We start from the raw sequence: 21,023 nt of genomic DNA on the forward strand, positions 1-21,023 counted from the left end.
TCTTTATTTAAGGGAAAATAGCGTTCACGTAGTAGAAGATATACACACGTCTTACATATGAGCAACACTTCCCACCTCAGATTCAAATACAAAATAAAAGAGACTCTAAAAGCAGTGCATAATAAGTTATAACTCGTGTATGAGGAACAGAACATAAATAGAAGTTACAAAAATGAATACAATATTTTTGGCAAACACGAATATATTTACAAGTATGGCTAAGGTCTGAATGACACGCATAAATCTAATTAATTAGAGGTTAAACAGGAGATCTATCTACGCATCACTGAATGAAATTAAACATCATTTGTGCAAAACAATAACCAACGTGTAAATAATACTGTAACACTTTTGATCTGCTGCTCAGGTTGATTACTAAAGCAATGTAAAAAAAATATCAGAATGTCTTTTTATTGAACACACTTTTATAGGAGTTATGTACTTAGGTAGCCAGTGTAATACAGTGCAAACATACTGATTGCTTAAAATCCTTGTGTGCTGTGATGAATAATTGCTTCATAGCCACCTGCTTTATTTGAGTGACTAATTGTACAGTGATGTGACAGTGACGGCTGCTTTCATGCAACTGTGAGCTGCTCGTCTTTCCCTTCCAGCCCAGCTGCATGCTCTGGATTTTGACTCTGCTCATCTGCCATATTAAGAACTGTTTGCGGTGTGTTTTCGACAGATTTTGAGATTTCTCGTGAACAGGTTTGATCCAGAGGTGAATTTTGACAGAGGACGGTTCGGTTGGTGTCAAGCCCATCTAGACTAGTTGTGGTGGTAACCACAGAATCACCAAAGATTGTATTGGAAAAGACAGATTTGAAAGTGAATGAGGAGTCAAAAAGTGGCTCCTGCACAGCTGCTGGGTCTCTTGGAGGTTTGACAGGAGGAATGGGCGCAGGCTCACTGTTCTTAATCTCTGGCTCTGGTTGTTGATTCGGGCTTGCTGCTTCTTCCTTAATATTGCTCTCTGAATACTCTGAAACCTGGACAGGGACCAGGTCAGTCTTGACTATCACCTTGTAGTCACTGCTGACACTGGATCGTCGGGACGAGCCCTCTGCTGTTGAAATGACACTGCTTGCGCGAGGGAGACTTTTGGGAGACCACGGCCCTTTAAGTCGCCCTTCTTTTCCCATCGGGGAAGAGAAGCAGTTGAGGCAGCCAGACATTGAGGATGACTTGCCCTGAACATACAACACTGTGATTGGTGAACAAGCAGAGGCTTTGGTAGTTTCAACTTTGCTTGTGCTCAGTTTAGGATTCATCCCATTGAGTCCTGGATTGATTTTGCCTGTACCTCCTGAATCTGATGCGCGCCTTGTCATCTTCCCCCTTGACCCTCTTCGAATACTTTTTGTGCCCCTTCTAAGCCAGAAGTCCTGAGGCAGAACAGGATCTCTCTGTTTTGGTTCACATTGGATATCTGAAATCTTACTGTTAGCAGTGGGCATGGTAGAGGCTTTCTCTTTGTGCTGCTGCTTTGTGTGCAGGGGGGTTGAGGCATCACTGGGTGGTTGGTAGGAGGAGGAGGAAGAACGACGTGATGGAGGGTGCTGGACAGGGCTGCTTCCATTTGACCACGGCTCATTCTCCAGGCTCAGGTTGAACTCAACACTGCTCTCACTTTGGGCCCTGCTCTCAGCGCAATTCAGCCCTGAAAAGAGATTACAATGTTTTTTCAGAGCTAAAATTTATATGAAAATCATTTTAAAAAACATCTCTCTGCTCTTTCACCTTGATATGCTAAATGACCAATAGGGAGCAGCAGTTAACAGTTGCTGGCACTAAGGATCAACATAGAGATTAATATGAAACAAGGTCATGATTGCGATTTGATGGATTTAGTCTTAATTCCTGCATGTTTGTTGAATCCTCTAAATGAGTATCCCAAAGGTTTTACCGTGATTTTGCAGCTCATCATTGTCCTCAAGTCCAGATGGCAAATTGCTGTCATTTGAATGCTTATCTGTGGGGCAAAGAATAAAACAATTATTGTGTGAATGACACTTTTCTATGCTTAGGCAAGAACAGCGCGTGACAGTGTTTTAATTTAATTACTCTGCACTTTATTTTACTATATAATCAATTAAAATTAACAAAAGAAAAAACAAAAACAAAACAAACACTAGTTAATGGATGCCTCTACCTGTCAACTCAGAAACATCTGGAACAATGTCAGTGGTGGTGCTGTCGAGATGGACAGATGGCAGAGTGGTGGTATGAGGAAGGGGGAGGATGGACGAGATGGAGTCGGTAAATGATGAGGTCAGTGGGTCTTTCCTGCTTTCCTCCACATCAGCTTCTGACTCTTCCAGCTGTACTGAGCTGTCAGGCAAGCAGTTTACCTCTAATGGGGGCGAGGGACAGACTAAGCTGCTCAGGGCTTCATTGTTGGATGAAAGAATGGAAGAAGTGGGATGTGGATGACGTAAAGGAACAGAAAGATGAAATGGCTGTGAAGATTATGAGGGTTTTTTTTTTCCAGTAGTGTGGTCACTATATAAACAGATGTAAAGGATGGAGCTTTTACATTATAATCTCAATCTGTTTCGCTTTCACTGCAGCCTGGGATTACAAAGCTACTGCCACAAAAGTCTCTTCCTGCAATGCAGCATTTCTTTGACCTCTGTGGTTCTAATAAAATACCCCACACTGTTCCAAATATAGCCACTCTGTTAGAAAATAAGTCCTGCAGCAGCCTGTATCTGCAAGAACATGCAATATCATAACAAATAACTTTAAATTAGGCTGGTGAAATGAGTTTGCCAATGATGTCCACACTGCTAACACATTACCCAGTTATTTTAGAACTTGGGGACAATGACAAATCAGATATGAGTTAGTGGTATGCTAGCATTAAAAAAGCATAAAGCACAAAGCTGTTGGAATTACTGAAGTAAGTAAAAAGGGCAAGATGAAGCCAGACAACGGACCACAGTCTTTCTTACATATGGAACGCCGAAACAGGGACTTGACTTTGTCTCTGTCCTTCAGCCGGTTCCTCATACGGGGAAACATTTTCAGAGTGGCTTTTTAAGAGTGACCACATGGGAGACACGCAGAACAGATAGAAGGGAGGGTGTGGATGCCAGCAGAGAGTAAGGGGAAAGAAAGAGAGGGGAGAAGTAGGAAGGGCAAAGACAAGGGGAAAAGAGAGCCGAGGGTGTTGGGAGGAGTGAATAAAAATATAAAGACAAGAGAAAGACAAAGGGGAGAAATACTGAGGATTCCTCAAGAAACTTGACACACCTCATGCACTGGAAAGAATGATGCTTTGAACATGAAACACACACAACATACTCTGATTTTTAATACACTAAGTATGCTTCTGTAAGTTTTCTTTCTGAGTTACTGATAACTAGTTTGTTCACACACTGCCATTGGTATATGTATAGTTACCAAAATGCACATATAAATGATGTGGAAACAGGTTTAGTTTAAAATACACATATTTATTTAAGCTTTCGCACCTTGATGGAAAATCTTAAGGCAGAAAATGGCTTTTTTGTCAAATTCTGGGAAGATGAGCGTCCTTCACACGTAGATGTACATGGACCTGATTTGTCCGTCACTTCACTCATGCATCTCTGTACAGTGGCTGTGAATTGGATCTTACATGAACGCACCTGTATGATCTGCATGTTTCAGCTCTGATGATGATCTTTTGAATTTGAGAAGGAAATACTCACTGCTGTTACGTTGGGGTGAGATGACATCACATGCTGATGTGGAGGCTGAGCCTCCAGAGCCATTTGAGCTGATGAAAGAACTGTTGTCGTGACAGGAGAGCTGAGGCTCAGGAACGCCTGAGTGTGTGGGTGTGGGTGGGCGTTCAGGCCCATGCTCGCGGCTATTGGATTTCATCAGCTTCTTCAGCTTCAAAGTAATCCAGTTCCCACGTCTGTGGAAGAGCAGATAATTCAAGGGAAATCAAATAAATAATATAACACAGAGGATGGTCTGCACAGAAAATGCACTGGGCATCGATGTGGTTAAGCATCACCACTTACCCATCGAATTAAGCTTGAAATTCTTGTGATCAGATTAAACAATCAATACTTGAAGTTCATTCAGGAATATCTTAAAGATGTAAAAATGGTAAATGGCCTGTATTTATATAGCGCTTTACTAGTCCCTAAGGACCCCAAAGCGCTTTACATATCCAGTCATCCACCCATTCACACACTGGTGTGATGTATCCCAACAGAGACCTTCACTCTCAGTGTGCAGGCTTACTTCTAGTTCCAATTAGGGCTGCTCGATTATGGCAAAAATGATAATCACGATTATTTTCACTGAAATTGAGATCACGATTATTTGACGATATTTATTTAACCCTTTAAGACCTACCATAGAACCAAGTCCACCAGAGCTTATATATATATATATTTTTACATGTTGTAGTGCCATTTGTGGGAGCATTTCAAGTTGCTATACATCAATACAACTGTTATAGCCCATATTTTAATAATATGTATGCATTAAGTCCATAGTAATTACATAAATTGCAAAAAAGTGCAATAAACTACAAAAAAATTGAAAATCGCTTTTGTTTTGTTTACATATATTTCTACTTGGAGAAATTTAAGAGGTTTATCCCTCAAAGCTTTAAATACAATAAAGTTGCAAAAAAATAGTTTACAACAACAGGAAATTTATTTTGAGTGTCTTCATAGTTTTATTTTGGAGATACAGCAATTTTTATATACTGCAGGAAAAACAAAAAACAATCCTATGATGCAAATTTGCAAAGAAAACAGCATGTGCATCATTTCACTGTGGGAAGTGTTACGAACAGCTGATAGGAACGGCAAAGCGTGTTTCTGGAATATTATGTTTTTGTTCCTGCAAGCGCTTTTTATGCAATTTTTGCAGAGCTATATGTGGAACGAAACCGTGACTGAGGACAAGCTGATGGCATAAGATGTAAGTACAACTCCTCCGGTTTCATATGCAAAACAAATTATTGCGCTAGCTTACACGGTTCAGGTTCTACAGGGATTTAAAAATAGTTACGCAAAACGGAGCGTGCTGCTCTGACCGGCTTTAAAGGGTTAACAATGACTTTAAAAAAATAATATAAAATAGTGTGCAACACCACTGAAGTTTTTTTTTTTTTTTTAACTCTCTTTTCAACCAACAGCAGTCACTCTCCAAATAACTTCTGCTTAGCTTTCCGAGCTTCCCTCGGGTCCTCTTAATCAGCGGTCTCCACCCTTTTTTGCGCCACGGACCGGTTTATGCCCGACAATATTTTCACAGACGGCCTTTAAGGTGTCGCGGATAAATGAGGGAGGGGCTAATAATCGGCTCAGTCATTTTTAATGATCGTTGAAAGCCCAGATCGTAATCGTGATTAAAATTCGATTAATTGAGCAGCCCTAGTTCCAATGGTTTCCAAAAGTTGAACAGGAGGCAGAGCCTTCAGGTATGAGGATCCTCTAATTAGTATAAGTATAAGGCTTAGTGACTCACGTGAGCCTGAAGCTAGCCTGAGTTATGCAGCTATAGGTTCAGGCTGCTGAGGGTCTTGCCATGATGCACTGAACATTTCACTTTTCTTTATCCTTATGCATTCACATGCCAGAAATATGACTACATACAAATGAATCATGTTCCATGCTATGAAATTGCCTTAATTGATCAAATAACTGTCTCTATGAACTGGAATTTATGTAAAAAGTTATAAAACTTGTTTCATCAACATAAACATGAAAATAAAGGTGTCCCCTTACCTGCGAGGAGGCGAGGGCTCATAAAACTTATATTGGTCCATTATCTTTTCCTCCAGCTTCTCTTTCTGCCTCCTCAAATGATTAAGCTTGTCACTGAAAAGAGAGAGATTATAGGTTAATCATCAATAGAATTTAGGTCTCACTAAAGGGGCATTTTTGATATCCTAATTAGCGAAATGTTTTGTTGTCTGCAGGTACCAAACATTGTTAAGTCCATTAGCAAAATACTATAGCATGAAGATTTGATCATGGTAAACTTACTATTGTCCTGTGCACTTACATATACTGGCGTTCTTCAACATGAAAGAGATCTTTGCTCTCCATAGTCTGCTCCAGCAAAGTCCGGTTCTGTAGCATCAGGGTCTCAATCTGGGCGAGCAGGTGGCGGTTCTCTTCCTCGAGGTTGCCCTTCAACTGGCTCAGCAGCTAAGCGTCAGATGAACATGCATGCTTATAAATAAACATCTATCAAAAGTCGCACTGATATGCAATTGTGAAAATAGGGTTGATAGGTTTCAGCCCCTTTGGAATTCTGAATTGGTTAAGCATTTGAAAAAAATGGTTGAAAGTTGTTATTTTAATGCAACCGTCAGATTATTCACAGGATTTGAAAGCATACCTCACACTGGTTTGTGAGTTTTGTGCACGTGATGTCGAGCTGCTGATAGTCCTTTTTGAGCTTCGAAAAGTCTGCCTCTAGCCACGTGTGCTCCAGCTTGGCCTCATTCAGCTGGCTCTTGAGCTGCTTGTGATCTGATGTCAGCGCTTCGTTATCGTTAAGAAGCTGGCGGTATGTCTGGTTCAGCCTTAAAAAATTATGTATCATGAGAAAAATTTCCTTTGTTGATATATCCACATATATATACATGCTCTGGAGTTTGTGTGTGTGTGTAGGTTTGTGTGCATGCACGTTCTCACCAGTCTTTCTCATCACGGAGTCTGCAGCACTCAGCAGCCGTTGTCCTGTGCTGTTCTTTCTCCAAAGCCATCCTCATCTGCTCCTCCTTGAGGGCTTTCTCCAGGTCTTCTAATTTGCTACGTTGCTGCAACAGGCTGTTGTATCTAAATAACAATCCAAACATGAATATGAAGTTCATGTTTGGGTTTAGGTTAACTGGCAATGCTCAGATTAAAGATATGAATGATCCTTAAGACAAGTGGTTTAAATGAACTTGTATGCAAACTTTTACCATCGTCCACAGCTCTCTTGTGACCTACCTGTCTTGAAGAGTGCGATGCTCCAGTTCCAGTGTGCGGTGGGCATTTTTCAGACAGCCGTGTTTGCCCATCAGGGCCTCATACTCCATGGCTTGTCGCTCATGCAGGACTGCCAGGTGCTCATGATCTCGTAACAGCTGCTCTTGAGCACCACGCAGCTCTTCACGTTCATGTATAGCACTGTCCCGTTCACTTTCTGCCTTAGACTGCTGCTGCTGCAGCTGAGTGTTTTGGGCCATAAGGGAGGCGCTCTGTGAATTCAGTGTTGACTTTTCCACCTGGAGAAAAACACCAAGGAATTAATGTAACATAAATAGTTTATGTATGCTGTTTACAAGAGCAGAAGCTTACCAGAGGATATTACAGAAGCTTTTATGTGAATTCTGTTACAGAGACTAGTGTGTATTGTAATGACACCTGCAGGGTTGCATTGTGTGTCTGCAATGCTGTGTTGTTCTCCTGCAGTGAGGCAGCCTGCCGCTGCAGGGCAAGGACCTGAGCCTGCTGGCTGTCAGACTGACTTTCCAGCTGTTTTAGCTGGGCTTGTAAAGCCTGGCGTTCTGCCTCCAGTGTCGCATTCTGCATAAGAGAGCAGGAAGATATTATGACAAACTGTAGCGTGGTATTAGCTTTAGCATAATTTGTGTGCCATTATCAAAAATAGGGAATCTCTGTGTACAGGAACCCATGATATAATTTAATATTGTACAGCTTTATGTGTTCTATGTTCCTCTTTATGTGTTTACAGAAATGTAAATGGACTGCTACTTATTTAGACACTTTTCTATTTTAACTGAGCACTCAAAGCACTTTTTACTACGAGTCTCATTCACCCAATCTCTCTCACACACACAATGTCACTTACATTTCTCTCGACTTCAATGAGGCGATCTTTTAGCTTTAGCAGTTCTTTGGTAGCTTCCTGACTTTCACGTAGCCATTCACTCATGGCCTTGCCAGTTTCTCTTGGAGGTGTGGAACTTGATGTTGTCCTCTCTTCCTCCTGCCTCTGTTGCAGGGCTTCATAGCTGAGCTTCACCTGTGTGATGGAAGACAGTCGTTCAAGTGGATCCAGAGAAACTAACAGGTCTGGGAAGCTTAACTTTATTCCTTACACTCTTTAGTTCCTGGCGCAGCTGCTGATTCAGAGAGGAGGATTCCTGCAGACGGGCCTCCAAAGAAGCCAACTTGTCGTCTTTTATCTGCAGAGACTTTTTCAGAGATGTCTCCAGCTCAGACTCGAGCATTTTGAACCTGCTGTGTATAGAAAATTATTTTGCGTTATAAAACTTTGCATTTGTTATAACATTCTCTTAAATAGTTACGTGATGGGAACAGAAAGCTCCAAAGACTATGCACAGACCTGTTATCTGGTCTCTCTTGTTCAGCCTGATGTGCACTCTCCTGGTTCAGGACCTTCATTTCCAGCTCATGGGAAAGCCTCTCTAGTTCATTGTCTCTTTGCTGGGTTCTCAGCTTCTCACTAACTAGCTCCTAAAGATAGACAATACATTTCAAATAAAACAAACAGGTTTCCATAATAGCAGTATTGCTTAATCAGAATCAAAATCAGAATACTTTATTAATCCCTAAGGAAATTATGTAAGGGACGGCAATGTCATTTAGTTGGCCTGAAGTAGTTATATGAAGACTGCCACTAAAGGTTAAGGTGCTTAACACATTTATTAGACCACCACTCATAAAAAATAAAGAAAATATGAATATTTTAGAAATCTGTCAAAAGCTTGTGTAAAACTAAAAATTATATTGTTATTTATTAGGTAAATAACAAAATGAATTCATGTTTATACCTAAATTTGAGCCAGCAAAGTAGACAATTTTTACTGCAAGTAAACAATTAAAATTTGGGATCTTAATCAAAACATAATGATGTTCTTTACTATTTTTTCAGTATTTTTAGTAAAACTGTAAATTTGAAAATTCATGAATAACAACAATATTTTTATTTTAGTGTTAAAAATGTAATGTTGATATAAAAAGCTTGTGCTTCTGGTGTATTAATGATTACAGAAACACAAAATAAAATCATTTTAGTAATTACCAGTACGGTTAGGCCAGCTTTGGCATAAACCTTAGATTGGGTGACAGTCTAATAAATGTATTAAACGCTGTCGGTCATGTTATGCATCCAGTCAGTCCTCACTTCTCTGAGGGTTGCCAGGGTTCTCTGGTCGATAGCAGCCTGCTTGGTCAGTTCTCTGTTGTCTCTCTCCAGGCCTTTCACCCTCTCAGCAGTTTCCCTTAATCCGTCCACTTCCTTTACAAGAAAACGCATCTCCCTTTCCAAGCTAGCCATACAGACATTACTGCTGTCTAATTTGGCTTCTTGGATTTCAGCCTGAAATACAGGAAAGTAGAACAGTCGATAAGGTTTCCAAACATTATCTAACGCTAGAAAACTGATATCTTTATTTTTAAAAAAAAAATTGTCCACCTGTTGCCGGAGTCGTCGATTCTCTTTCTCTAGCTGCCTCTTGTCTCTCTCCAGGGCAGTTGTTTCATGCTCCAGGGTCTGCTTCTCTGTTTCTAACTGCTCCAGGCGTCGTGCAGAGATGCGAAGTTCCTCTAAAGAGGCCTGCAGGCTCTGATTCTCTGCTTCCAGCTCCTCAACCTCTGCCTCTAGACGCTGAACCTTTCGGTCTTGAACATGGAGAATGATAGAAGAAATAAATTAATCTGAAAATGTTTTGCTATATAAGTACAAAAACACTACTTATTTTCTATGGGACCTACCAGTGTTGTCAAGTGAAGTTTGTAGATGCTGATTTATTGTGTCCAGGGCCCTGCATTTGGCCTCTAGCCGCTGTGTGTGCTTGCTGGCATAGGAGGAGCGTGTTGGCAGACCTGTGAAGATGCTTTCATGGCGGGGACTGCTGTTCTTTGAGCCAGGCGAGTGATCATGTGACCTCACAAAATAATGGCGCCTATTGTGATTGTTTTCTAAGACTTCCAAATCAGACATCCTTTCTTTGAAATGGTCTCCACTATCTCCATCCTCTAGCTGTCCTTTCTCCTGGATATTACGCACTGGATTAGCTGTGAGATGGTTCACACTCTGGACTCGCTCCAACTCCTCGGTGTCTAGCTGCTGATGGCAGCTTAAATCCCCATTTAGCATCGACTCTGTTACAATACTGAGGGAGACTCCATTAGAGTGATTTTTAGCATTCGAGCAGGAGGTCTGCAACACAGAGGACTCGTCTGTTGATGAGGTACAGTTGTTACTACACATCGCCAGGTGGCTATGTTTGGTTTGTGTGATGTTATTAACAGAAGCTCTGAGCTCCTCTATAATCTTCAGGAGATGTTTGTTCTCTTTCTCCAGTTTCAGCAATCGACTGCAGGCCCTCTCACTGACCTCCTCACTCAGGGTCTGCTGGCCTTTTGACAAACACACAAACACACAGTTAGTTTGCAAGACGCTTGAGAGAAACAAGTGAAAATAGCTCACTTTTCTAGGAATGTTATTAACTGGTCACTTTCACATTCTGCAATGCTGCTATTTGCAAAAATATCATTAAAAATAAGTTTGGTATCAGTAGAAGCGCCACTCATATGTACAGACATGCCTCTGATTCACTTTTTGTAACAGAGATTCATTTAACAAAGACAATAAAAGTCACATCTTAAGCCTGATTGTTGAGTATTTCAAGTAAATAACTTATTTAAGAGATGGCACAATAATGCATGCACACCTTTACATAACTTATCCTTATCTACTCTCACTGGAAAGTACACTATATTGCCAAAAGTAGTCACGCATATGAACTTGAATGACACAGCATTCTTAACTCGCAGAGTTTAATATGATGTCGTCCCATCCTTTCCTGAAATAGCAGCTTCACATTTTTCTGGGAAGCCTTTCCACCAGGTTTAGGCGTGTGCTTATGGAACATTTTGACCATTCATCCAGAGGTTGGACATGATGTTGGACGAGAATGCCTGGCTTGTAGTCTCAGGACTCTGTGCAGGCCAGTCAAGGTCTTTCAGGCCAAACCTGCTGATCCATTTCTTTTAGGACTTTGTGCACTGCTCATCTGAATGCACTGGGCTATCTTCAAACTATTCCTATACATTAGGAGCATTAAATTGTCCAAAATGTCTTCATTCTTTTCACTGGAACTAAGGGGTCTGTCAGGGGCTGGGTCTGTAGCCTGACATTTTGAGGTTGTTTTTGTATTATTGGTGCCTTATGTTATATTGGAAATATGTTAAGTTCTTGTGTTGCTATTATTAGTTAGGACAGGGGTGGGCAACTCCAGGCCTCGAGGGCCGGTGTCCCTGCAGGTTTTAGATGTGTCCTTGAACCAACACAGCTGATTTAAATGGCTAAATTAGCTCCTCAACATGTCCTGAAGTTCTCCAGAGGCCTGGTAACAAACTAATCATGTGATTCAGGTGTGTTGACCCAGGGTGAGAGGTTAGCCACACCGGCTATGCAGCCGTGACAGGGCCGAGCCCAACTGAAAATCAATCCCATGCCATAATCCATCCTCCACCAAACGTTACACTTGGGATAATATAGTCATAAAATTATTATTCTCCTGGAAAACTATAAAACCTAGATTTATCCATTGGATTGGCAGATGGGGAAGTGTGATGCATCACTCCAGAGTCCAGTGGGGGCATGCTTTACACCGCTGTATCCAATGCTTTGCATTGCACTTGGAGATGTAAGGCTTGGATACAGCTCTTCAACCATGGAAACCCATTCCATGAAGTTATCTACACACAGTTCTTGAGCTAATCTGAAGACCACGTGAAGTTTGGAGGTCTGTAGTGACTGACTCTGCAGAAAGTTGGTCACCTCTGCACACTACCTGAATTCAGTGATTTGGATGGGTAAGTGAATACTTTTGGCAATATATTGTAGATTAGCCTAAGCTCTCATTATTCCTTCTTTACACCCACTCTTACCCTGGGAGCTTTCTGTGGTCTTGGAGAGTTGCTCTAACTCCCAGCCTAGGTGCTGGGACTCCTCCATACTCCTCCTCTGTGCCAAACACAAAGCCAAGTTGTCCGTTTGCAATTCCTCAATGCGCCTCCGATCTGCCTCCCTCTCCTTAAGTGAAAACCCAAACTATAAGCGGTGGTATAAGAGCGCTACCTGTCCAGCTGGTGAACAAGCTAGATGAACATTAAAGATGAAATCTAACCTTCCAGATATTTTAAATGATATTTCTGGTAAACTCTGTGGAGATGTCTGACCTGTTCCATGTCATGGACCTGGGCCTTCAACAGCAGATTGTGTTTCTCCAGCTGGTGGATTTTATCTGAGCGTGCCCTCCAGCCTTCCAGTTGATCTTCCAAAACCTCTTTAGTCTCCTGGAGTACCCTATTATCCTCCTTTAGCTCCTGAAACATGAAAAAATATTTAAATTCACCTTAAATAGTAAACCACACTGAATCCCACCCAATCATCATATTTCTCTTTATTTGAATCTTTCACTACACTAGTTAATTAAAAGTCTATTGTATGTTTGTAATGTATGTATGTTCTACATGTATTTATTCTGCCTCAACCTCCACTTTGGCTTTGTAGAACTCCATCTTGTGCAGTTGCTCCCTGTAGCGTCCCACTTCACTCTCCAGCTTGTCCGCCTTGATGGCTCGCTCTCTCAGGGCATCCAGTTCATCACGGTAAGTGCGGGCTGCGCGTGCATCCAGAAGCAACTGGGAATTCTGGTAAAGTTAAGAGAAAAGAATGTTTTATAACAAAAAAGTCTTAAGCTTGATACAGCTTTTTATAGTCAGAAATTTCCGCCATAAACTCTAAAGTTCATCATCAAACATCAGTTCAACATCAAATAGCTAAAACAGCAGAGAACACTGACTTAGTTTAGTTGGAAACACGAATGGAAGATTTGTGTGTTTTTTGTTATGGTAAGACGTGAACATCCAATCTGTTGTCATGTGATAACTTTATCAGGGAAAGCCAAGGCACATATAAGTAAGTAAAATGTTATTAATAAAGAACCTTTAGAGACAAAGATCATGATTAAGTGTTTCACAACAATATAAAATTTAAGGTGATATAATAACTTTTTCCATTCCACTAGACAAAAATGGCTGTAAGAAATTAAATACTGCTTTTATTTTCACTAAATATTTAATTGTTATAAATATATGAACCATGTTAACTAGTGTGACCATCTAAGCCACAAATGCAAATTGAGATTTCCCGAGCAGACAAATCCACAGGGGCTTTAGCTGTACATCTGAGTCAGTGTTCAGAGGTTTAAGTTAGTAGTTATTAAGCACGGAGCTGCAGCAAAGTACAGCGTTCAATAATCTGCATAAGCTGCAGAGAGGTCAGGAGGTTACTGTTTGTCACCATTAGCTGTGATTTTTTTTTTTTCTTTTTTCAACGTGTTCTTTGACTTCAGACCTCCTGCTGGATTCTCTTCAGCTCAGCCTCCATGTTCTCCAACTCATGTCTGCAGTCCAGCATTTGTTCACTCTTCTCCTCTCTGGTGTCATGTGTGGATCACAGAGAGACATAAAGTTGGGAGGTTAGCATGCGCTACAATTTAAACACGAATTGAAAATGTTTAAATAATAAGTAAGCATAACAGAAATATAAGCCATTCTGACAAAATGGATCAAACATTAGCTGTTAAGCTTCATTTCTTTCCTTCCCACATGCTGATGACAAAAAAAGTGTGTTAATTTTCTTATATAAAAAAGAATAGTCTAAGGCCATTCAAAAAAATCAGAGCATGGCTTTATGTGACATTGTGTTTCTGAACAGTATGTGAGCTGATGGGATGGACAGCAATGATGGAACTGAGATCTTGATTGGATCAGCTTTAGCGTGCGTGTGTTCGTGTGTGCAGTATCTGCAGATATGCAGAGCAAATATGGGTCAGTGGTAGTGCATAGGCATTGAACCTGCCAAGCAGGCAGTAATGTGGGCCAAACTCTGCAGGGCATCTCTTATCCTGTACTATCTCTCTCTCTCTCTGCCTCCTATTTATTCCCTACTGGCAGTTACACAGAGGAAACCCATTTACCAATCAGCACCGTTAGGAGGAACTCTACAATGCTTAACCTAATAATCTTTTAATGTGGGAGAAAAGCAAACGCTTTACTCTGCAAACATTTTGGTGACATGAAGGGGACAAAAGATGAAATAAATCTGGGCAGAAAAGTTCTACAAAAATTCCAACTTACTACAACCTCTTTTGTATTAGTTTGCCTTTTTTTAACATTGATCCAATCTATGTAGTAACTTTCACATGAAAATGTTCTGATCTCCAGTTAGTGTAAAATATATCTTAACTTTTTAAGCTAATTTTAGTCAACAAACAAAGAAAACAATTATTTTTCCCACCTATCACATACTTACAGTTCTTGTCTAAGTCGTCTGATCTTTGCCTTAGAGTCAGCCAGTTCGACTGCAAGGTGTTGCTGGGTCCCCACCTGCTGCTGCTGAATTGTAGGAGAGTAGCTGGCAGACTGTGGGCTGGAGGGGCTACTGAGCAAACTTACCACACCCTCTTTCTCCTGCATTAGCTCTGCTATAGTCTGCAAATAGGAAGCAGGATTAATACTACAGGTTGAACATTAGTGATGAGTGTACAGTATCTGAGCTCAGTCTAAAATGAAAAGCATCTTAATAAAATAATATCCATTGTTCCTATAAAAATATGTAGCTAATACTGTTTGTAAATATGAAAATTAAGTACCTCCAGATGGGTATCCCTCTGATCCAGCAGGTGTCGGAGGTGTGTGGTCATGTTCCTTACTGCTGCCTCCATATCATCGGGGTGCAGCTCACTAGACTCCAACCACTGCAGATCCAGCACATTGTCTTGACTGTGAGTCAACTGTTAAACACGGGACATGACAATCAGCGTAGTTGAGGAAAGAATAATACAAAACACAGCAACTACACAAACAACTGCACAAAAACAAATGATTACCTGTAAAAAAAAAACGCTGTAGCATTCAAAGCATATGTCATATAAAGTCAAATACCTCCTGAATATGAGCAGCTATTGCTGCTTTTGTCTCAAAGTCAAGTGTCTGGATTCTCTCAATGTACTCCTCTTTCTTCTCACACTGTAAAAACGCAAAAATGCACAAATCTGACCCAGAAACGTAAAACATAAACACCATTTTAAAATATGAATCACTCAGTATTTACCTGAACTGCACATCCCAATAGTAATAGCAAAAGTTTCCTCATTTCATCCAGGCTTTGTTCTATGAGAGTAAAGAAATTGAATTATTGGAAAACAAACCCACTGGATCGAAGTAGGACTGCTGTCACGGATTTAAACTGAACACAGCGCTGGTTGGTGTATTTGGGTCATCACTTGCGGAAGCATTGCCATCAGAAGTTAGTGCGGCTATCAGACTGATAGCGGTGTGCAGTTGAATTAAAGGAGCTGAAAAGAGTCTGTTTCATTTTACAGACTCAAAGGTTTTCATTGTTAACTATTCAGAAATCACTGACCACTGAAAATCAAGCGGTGCATATTGGGAATGTATAATCGTTTTAAAGAGCATACCACAGTAAGGAGTCCTGCCAAGCAGCAACACATTTGGCAAAGGAGTCATGATTAATTGTCTCAGATTATCCTACAAAAGAAGAGACAGAAAAGAGAAGAGAGATGGTTAGAGAAAAACCCCACATTTAGGCTAAAGTGAAACAAGGACAAAACACTTCTTGCATTCTAGCCAAAGTGTTTGAATAGATGGAGAAGTATGTATGTACAGCACATAGGACCTGCTCAAATACATGTATAGAAACACTGCCAACAAATGGTGAGTGCTCTGAATGGGTAAATGACAGAGCCAGTTTCCCTGGTGCCGTGGTGAAATTCTGTAAAACTGCTGCAGCCTTGTCCCTGCCTAAGTTTCCCATCATCCTTTCTTTTTGAACCTTATGCGAAAGCTCCTCTATAGAACTGCACTTGTTATTATTCTGTCTCTTTCATATTGAATCACTGCATCTCCTTAATGTAAGCTTTAGCTCCATTAGGTCAAAATCAAACAAAAATACACTAATTCAAACAGCTGCAGCTGCACTATTTGTTTAGCACAAATTATTAAATGACAGCAAGCTAGATGCTATACTCATGTTGTAATTGTAGACAGCGTCATACATACTAAACATGTAAGCCTTGTAACTTTGAACCATGTTCACACACTGACATTTAGCTGAAAGTTCCAGTTAAACCAGTGCAGCGGTCAAGTCTTTTAACTGATCTTAGAGAATGAAAATAACCAAAAATAGACTGCAACACTTCTAGATGCCCTAGATCTACAGTGCCTTACTAATAATAATTTTAATGCAAAAATAAACATGGCACGCTGCAGTTTATCTCAGACTGTCTCTGTTTCCATTCACTGGGGACAAACAACTTAAAATGTGTACAGTTAGGTCCTGAAGTCTTTGGATAGTGACACAGTTTGTGTAATATAGCTGTTTGTGTAACGTTACTGTATAGAGAAGTCGAGTGCAGAGTTTCAGCTTTAACTCGATGAGTTTAACGTAAGTATAGCATTAACTGAACTGCAGACGTTTTTATACATAGTTCCTCATTTTCAAAGTTTCAAAAGTAAGTGGACAAACTGACATAATTTTAAAGAAATAAGGATTGTTCTAACATTTGGATAAAAAAAATCATTTACAGCAAGTCTTAAGTCTAGAACCCATGAAGATCACGAAATACTGTTCCCTCCATTGAGATGCTCTACCAGACTTTTCCTCCTGCCTGCCTTCTGTTGGTTCTCTCCTCCGTCAGTTATGCCCTCAATAACTGAAAAGCCTGTTCTACTGAGGTGAGATAATATAACTGATTTGGCCATTGAAGAATATCCCACTTCTCTGCCTTGATAAACTCTTGGTTTGCTTTTACAGTGTGTTTGGGTCACCATCTATTTATGCTGTGAATTGCTGTTCAATCAATTTTGCAGCATTTAGCTACATCAGAGTAGAGATCATAGCCCGGTATAGTTCAGAATGCACAGCCCGTTCTCACTCCCGAGGCGTAACATGTCGACGTTTTGTCACCTAGCGTAAAATGTTACGCTTTGGGAGTGAGAACGTGTTGGAATGCACCCTTTTTAAAGAATAATTTGTCCACTGTTAAAGTTTCTGACAGATTGATTCTAGTTTTTCAGTCTAAAGATTATCTTCACTTGCATGGACATCCCTTTGGACCTCATTACTGAGTTTGTCAATTGTTCTGTTACTTTTCAGCCTCTAAGATTAGTATAAAAATAGACGATCTGTATAAAATTGTGTATAATTCCTAAACAATTAATGCATTTTTTTGATTTCTTGAATTAAAGATGAAAGTCTGAACTTCATTGAATGTTGACTCTTTGATTTAAAATGCATTGTGTTGGTGTGCAGAGGTACTATTAACAACATAACTAGCAGACATACATGTATGTTTTCAAAAACCAACTACAGTAGAAATACTGCTACTGTGGTTTCATTTGTGTGGATTATCCTTTCCTTAAGATAATCAATTCATTGTCCTGTTCTCAGTGAAATCGCTTCTCTGGTGATTCTGACTGATTTCAAGGGTTAAATTGTGCTTAATTACTCTGACACAGACAGAAAATCCAAGATTTTAACACCACTGGTGTCTGCCCATGAATTTTGCAACTTTATACGTCAGTCTAAAGCTCTGTCTGTGACTCTGACTGCAGCTTTACTCTGGCTCTGGCTGTGCTCTAATGCCGCTCCTGTGCCGATTACACAGATGTTCACATGACTGAAATTTAGGCCATGCATCTTAAGAAGAACTAGTTGATCTGCTAAGTCATCCAGTATGTTGAAGTTAAAGTAAACCCAGACTATATTATAATCTGATGTTAAGGGAGATTGAAAGCTTAGCTGCTGCTGTATCTATAAAAAAATGGGAACTCACCAGGTAAAATGTCTTGATCTGCTGCACGAGAAAGTTCAGGTTCTGGATCCTCTGACTTGGATCCTTGCTCATTTTCTTTGCACCCTGAGATGAAGCTGAAGGATTTCTGAAAATGTAACATAAAAGTGTTTTACTTGACATTACTGCCATTTTCAAACCAACCAGCAAGCAGTCAAACATAATTAACATGTTTGGATAAGAAGAAGCTGCAACTGATAGAAATCTTGACTCGGAAACATTCACAAGATCCCTATTCATTCCCAACTTTAGCCTGTGTGACATCATTCCTTCCTGCCAACAAACTGGAGTTTTGTTTTGTTGTGTTTCTAAAGCTTGATGTTGTTATAGGTTGTTATGGAGGTAAGATTTCATTACTGAGAAAGTGAAACAGGTATATATATACGCTTAATATACGATGATAAAAAGAAGAAGGCAAAGCGTAAAAAGAGTCAGTCATAATTATTGAAACAGACACAAATATAATGCTGAGCTGCCGAGTCTCCCTCTGTGTGCTGTTTGTCCTGTTCTGTACTCTTTCCCCCTCCCATCTGTGTCCCAGTGGCACTAAACACCAGGCCCTAATCCCAAAGGGTCTTCCCAATCCAGGAGATTATCCCGCCTCTTCCCCTCCCTTCAGTGCAACTTTTTTTTTTTCATGTAGAACTGGTTATTGTGACCCTGGGGAGATAATTGGGGTGAATGGATACTATAGATTTGCAATGGCTAAAGAGCATTATCCACAAGTGCACTCGATCATAGTTTTTTTCCTCTTTCTTTGGAGTGCTTCAGTTTTAGTTAGGAGTCATCTATCAATCTTTGAAGTGTCATTTAACTTGCACATGAAGGCTTAACACACTGGTTTGGTAGTGTTTGCTAAGGACGAGGGTAATTCCCTCAGAACATAAGGCAAAACTGTCATAATCTCTTAAGTAGCATCTTGCCAGTATGGATGAGGTCTCTCATGTTTTGGTTAATCTCTTGCCTTCAGTCTGGTCTGTCTCAAGCCGCACATCTCTGGGTAACTTTTATGCTAATTCTAACATTTATGTCAGACACCCAAACCTGTCAGTAATGAGGAAGTCTGCAGCTGACTACAAAGATCCCCTTTATTACTGCAGAGTAACAAAGCTGGTACTGTTGATCCCTGGATAAGAATGTTAGCAGATGCTTCATACAGTATCAGTGGATGCTACACCATGAAGCAAGAGGATCAGAAATCAGCAAAAAAAAAAAGATTCTTTATTGACCACAGTCAGCCAAAAATCTGAATTTATCTTGACACAACTTAGATTGAAAATCAGATAAATGAACAGGAGGCTCAAACTGGGATAAAATTACTTACATTTGGGTCATTATGTCGTTTAGAAAGACTCCATCCAGCAGTTCAGAAAAATCCAAGTGCATGCCCCCATCATTTGGCACGAATGTCCTCACCTAAACAGCAAAGAGAATATGGGATTTGAGGTCGATATCACAGTATCTGTGAGGAGACCAGAGCATTGTACATCACTTACCCAAGTGACAAGTGGGCTCAGCATGAACTGATCCAGACAGGGCAGAAAAACTCCACTCTCCATCGTTAGCTAGGCTTTGAGTGACTGGTCTCAATAGAACATCCAAGTTGATTTAATCAAGAAAAAAAAATGATAGCACGAAATACATCTTTTAAATGAAGTGATCCAATCGTCTATTCAGGTCGTCCCGTCCATCTTCTTTAGAGAAGAATTCCCTCTGACACTGCGCTTTGAATTGTCTTTGCTTTCTCTCACAAACTCGTAAAATCTCGCGGTTTAATTTTCGATAAGTGAACGTTTAAACATGTGCGGATTTTGTCCCGGAACAGCACACACGGACATACATCCTCTCTGGTCCTCTGCTGCAAAGGCATCTGCTGTCAATCCTCCTCCTCCCCCCCTCCTGCTCTCTGCTCGTCGCACTGAAAGAGTTGGCACTGCTGTATTAGGGATGTTTAAAGGAGCAAAGAAGTTTGAAAAAGTGGCATTTGAGCCAAATAGAAATATCACCTCCCTAATATAATTTAACTCTAAAAAAAAATCCCCTTGGGTTCATATTCTGAAGTTACTGCAGCAGAAACGCCGAAATAGCTTTGCCTTTAATCTGTTACCATGGTGATAGCGCCCCCACCCCTTCCTTTCAGCAGCAGTAGCCTCTTTTCCACCGGGCAGCAGAAGTAAGGCTGCTGCTGCTGATACATCCACTTCAGCTGTAGCCACTTAGCATTGCTCGTAGATGCTAAGTGGAGCTATTAAATCCCCCTACTCCCCCAAAAAGAAAATGCAGCCCACCGGTAATTTTATACAGAAATACACAGTCCAACCCAGAAAGCACAGCAATCACTAAAAGCGTTAATCTGAATTCAAAAGGTTGCTAGACTAATCTAGAAACATATCAGAGACGTCGTTGAGGTTCTTACCTCTGAATACATCAGAATACATCCAAAATAAACTCACAGTACAAAACTTTGGCACGCAAAAGACCATAATGGTGTAACAGCACCACCTCGTGTTTAAGTTATACATTTTTTGTGCACAATTTCTAGATAAATTATGTTTCATCTTGTTCTCTCTATAAACTCCACAAGATGCTCGGCTGAACTTTCCCTCGTCCGATGTAAACTTATTTTAAACTCTTAATAAACAGTCATGAGTCTACTTCTCACCTTCCGGTGTTACACTCTCAAGACTCCGGGCGGAACACATGGGTAAATGCAATTCCCATTGCTACAAATTACAGTTTATACATTTAAAATCGTAAAGTTGTGTTTATATTAAGAGTGTCACAATAACCCTGAATGATATTGATATCTGGTCAATATTACTCGTAAGATAACATCATGAACAATTGTGCAATTGATCTTTCTATATGTTTTGTTCATTTATGATTCCAACAATAACTGTAAATGTGTACAAGTCTACATTACTGCTTTAGAACAGTAGAATGGTGGTTCCTAAAGTGTGGGTTGAGGCACCCTGCTAGGCATCAAAGGTACTGCAGATTGGCTGCAGAAATAAGAGAAATTGTGGTTGAAATTACTCACTCAAGTGAGTATGTACAGTTAGACAGTTTGATTTATAAGACAGAATTCAAATTGGTAATAGCAGGTTAGTTTGTGGTACGACTCATTAAT

The 21,023-nt window shown here is 40.3% G+C and overlaps 1 protein-coding gene across 8 annotated transcripts; it reads right to left on the reverse strand.

Moving 5' to 3' along the window:
• Positions 1–9: 9 nt before the first annotated feature.
• ccdc88aa (coiled-coil and HOOK domain protein 88a) lies at positions 10–20,555 on the reverse strand. 8 transcript variants are annotated; one of them, XM_085410588.1, is made up of 30 exons: positions 20,310–20,555; positions 19,390–19,811; positions 19,218–19,309; positions 17,876–17,981; positions 15,500–15,569; positions 15,133–15,191; positions 14,964–15,047; positions 14,672–14,812; positions 14,332–14,510; positions 13,372–13,453; positions 12,507–12,665; positions 12,192–12,338; positions 11,901–12,045; positions 9,717–10,364; positions 9,418–9,623; positions 9,127–9,321; positions 8,326–8,456; positions 8,078–8,219; positions 7,828–8,001; positions 7,380–7,541; positions 6,963–7,240; positions 6,663–6,806; positions 6,364–6,550; positions 6,025–6,170; positions 5,745–5,837; positions 3,699–3,910; positions 2,958–3,038; positions 2,156–2,392; positions 1,910–1,975; positions 11–1,663 (listed from the first exon to the last, which is right to left on the reverse strand). In XM_085410588.1, exons 2-30 carry the CDS (start codon positions 19,450–19,452, stop codon positions 579–581), a joined length of 5,514 nt encoding a protein of 1,837 aa, XP_085266714.1. In that variant the 5' UTR covers positions 19,453–19,811; positions 20,310–20,555; the 3' UTR covers positions 11–578. The 8 variants fall into 8 exon arrangements, with proteins under 8 accessions (XP_085266715.1, XP_085266718.1, XP_085266714.1 ...); XM_085410587.1 differs by having other exon boundaries at positions 19,390–19,829; XM_085410589.1 differs by having other exon boundaries at positions 10–1,663; positions 8,078–8,216; positions 19,390–20,555.
• Between the last annotated feature and the right edge of the window lie 468 nt (positions 20,556–21,023).

The sequence above is a fragment of the Rhamphochromis longiceps genome, linkage group LG6 (assembly GCF_057381845.1).
Source record: "Rhamphochromis longiceps isolate RC_006_pf linkage group LG6, R_longiceps_female_GT1.1, whole genome shotgun sequence".
Taxonomy (NCBI): Eukaryota; Metazoa; Chordata; class Actinopteri; order Cichliformes; family Cichlidae; genus Rhamphochromis; species Rhamphochromis longiceps.